General features: G+C 37.7%; 1 protein-coding gene across 1 annotated transcript; it reads right to left on the minus strand.

Moving 5' to 3' along the window:
* Positions 1-628: 628 nt before the first annotated feature.
* LOC140172486 (G-protein coupled receptor GRL101-like) lies at positions 629-2,005 on the minus strand. Its single transcript, XM_072195632.1, has one exon. It carries the CDS (start codon positions 2,003-2,005, stop codon positions 629-631), a length of 1,377 nt encoding a protein of 458 aa, XP_072051733.1.
* Between the last annotated feature and the right edge of the window lie 432 nt (positions 2,006-2,437).

The following is a 2,437-nucleotide window of genomic DNA, read 5'->3' on the forward strand; positions in this document are numbered from 1 at the left end:
CTAATGTAATTTGGACATATCACAAAATAAAAAAGAAAGTAATACCCAGGCGACGAAAAACACCTGTTTACGGACCCTACCGACCCAGATTTTGCGTTTTAGGAGATTTTGTTTTTAGTTTTGCTAAAATCCTGTAAAAATCTGGTTTTTTATCAGGATAGTTTCAAACGAGGATTGGATTATCTACAGATCACCATTCACTCTCCAGCCAAAAACGGATCAATACATGGAAATGTTGCATTAGCCGCACTTCCAAACAAAGACACTCACAGAAAAAAAAAAGACACGATGAAAGAGACCTAAAAAAAACCCGTAGTGATTTATAGTGCGCTACGCACATGCACAACGTCTAGACGTTGATCCACAAGCCTCAGCACACCTTACCTTTTGAAATAGAAATATTCAACTGCAATTCACGATAGTGGGTTATGCACCATTAAACGAAAAGGACAAGTGAACAACGTGACAAATTATGCTACTTCGTCCTAAGCGATGGCTATGAAATGAAATGAAATGAAATGAAATGAAATGAAATGAAATGAAATTACTTGCTTGCCCAAACTCTGTGCATTTCCCTAAGTGACATTGTGGTTTATAATAACATTAACAGTCATGTCATACTGCTATTTTATATGTTTGCCTCAGCTTGTTCAGATTCATTAGCCAACACATTCTCTCCGTCAGGATGGTGAAGATGTTCTCGTTTTAATTGATCACTAGATGTAGTTTGTAGCTCTATGTCTTGAGGACTGTAGAACGGTCTTGTATTTGTGGACACATGTTGTGACTCTTGCAAATTTCCATGCGAAGATGTTTGCTTTAAAGGCTTCTGATCCCATGGTCGAGGTAGTTCTCTCTTGTTTTCATCTTCGGGAGTTTCACGCTGTTTACGCTTTTTGCGATACTTGCTGATAAGTGCCGCAATGGTGTACAAATACGGGTTGATAGCAGAATTTATGGGTAAAATAACCGAAACACACCATGCAAATACCGAAGAGGGGAGAGTCATTACCCCAGTTTGCACCAATATACCAAGCACAATTACTGGAGCCCAACAAAAGAAATCTGTTAGAATTATAGCAGATACTTTGGCGGTCATTTTGATCTGATCTTTCATACTTAGACCGCGTCCTACACGTTTTGATGACTTCTTGACAGATCGCACAATCTCTACATAACACACCAGTATAATAATAATGCAGATGCCATTAAGACCTAGAAATATTGCCGATGCATAATACAAACCGGGAACATAACCAAGAGATACGGATTTATCAAAGATTTCTAATACCGAATAAATTGTATCCCCCAACGGAATTTTTTTAAATACTGCATTCTTGATTTCGAATCTTTCAACCTGCGCCAGAGGAAGTCCAATACACACGTGAGAGTTCTCATAAAATTTGAAGTTTTTTCCTGAGAAAATGGAGGGAACCACTCCTAATGCACACGAAATCAGCCAAAGAAATGCAACTGTCACCGCTGATGACTTTGTTCTTAATTTGCGACTAGAGTAAGGAAATCTAATGTTCATGAATCTATCAATGCTTATTAATGTCACAAAGAAAACAGAGGCTTCACTTGACAGTATTGCCATTGCCCCAGCAATTCTGCACGTGACACCAGTTCTCCAGTACTCAGCATGCATAGGAAAATATTCACCAAAGTAGATATCAGCGGATGCAATGATAAGCATATATATTCCAATAATTAAATCAGACAGCGCCAGGTTGCTTAGTAGAAATATTTGTATTTTACCTTTTTCCTGTTTCGTTTTTTTCCTGCATAGAACAAACAAATTCCCACCTATTGCACTCAAACCAATGAGCCACATCACACCCAACAACACCCTATCAGACATTAGTCTATCGCATGTCAAATATGGAGACCTCGCCTCTGCAGCTTTGCAATTATCACTTGCTAGATAACATTCACATATTTCTGATTGGCTCACCACAATTACAGTCTGCGTTGGAAAACCGATAAATGTATTGTTATCTATCATTGTCAACCTGTTTGCTCGTAAGTCAATGTGGATAAGTTGGTTTAAATGGGTAATATTTGGAATGTTTGTTAACCTGTTATGATCCAATATTAGATAAGTAAGGTTCACTGTGTCTTGAAATAGACGGAATCCAAGTTATGTAGCCCGTTGAAAGAAAAAGACAAAATTTGTACATTTCTCAATCCCTCAAATGTTCTGTAATGTAGATCCGTCAAATGGGTGCTGTTTGTCAGGCTAAGCGTTTCCAAATTATCAAGGTTCCAAAACGATCTATATCCTAGCTTCGTCACTTTTGGAAGATGTAACAACAACGTCTTTAAGTTAAGTATATCATGAAAAATGTATCATCTAATGATGTCATTTCATTCCTTGTGATCATTAGACTTTGCAAATTATTAAGTCCGTGGAACAACCCTTTTGGAACATTTGTCA

This window comes from Amphiura filiformis, chromosome 16 (genome assembly GCF_039555335.1).
Source record: "Amphiura filiformis chromosome 16, Afil_fr2py, whole genome shotgun sequence".
Classification (NCBI taxonomy): Eukaryota; Metazoa; Echinodermata; class Ophiuroidea; order Amphilepidida; family Amphiuridae; genus Amphiura; species Amphiura filiformis.

Excerpts from the sequence above, each read along its gene's own strand:
- LOC140172486 (XM_072195632.1), bottom strand. The coding sequence starts at position 2,005 with ATGATAGATAACAATACATTTATCGGTTTTCCAACGCAGACTGTAATT.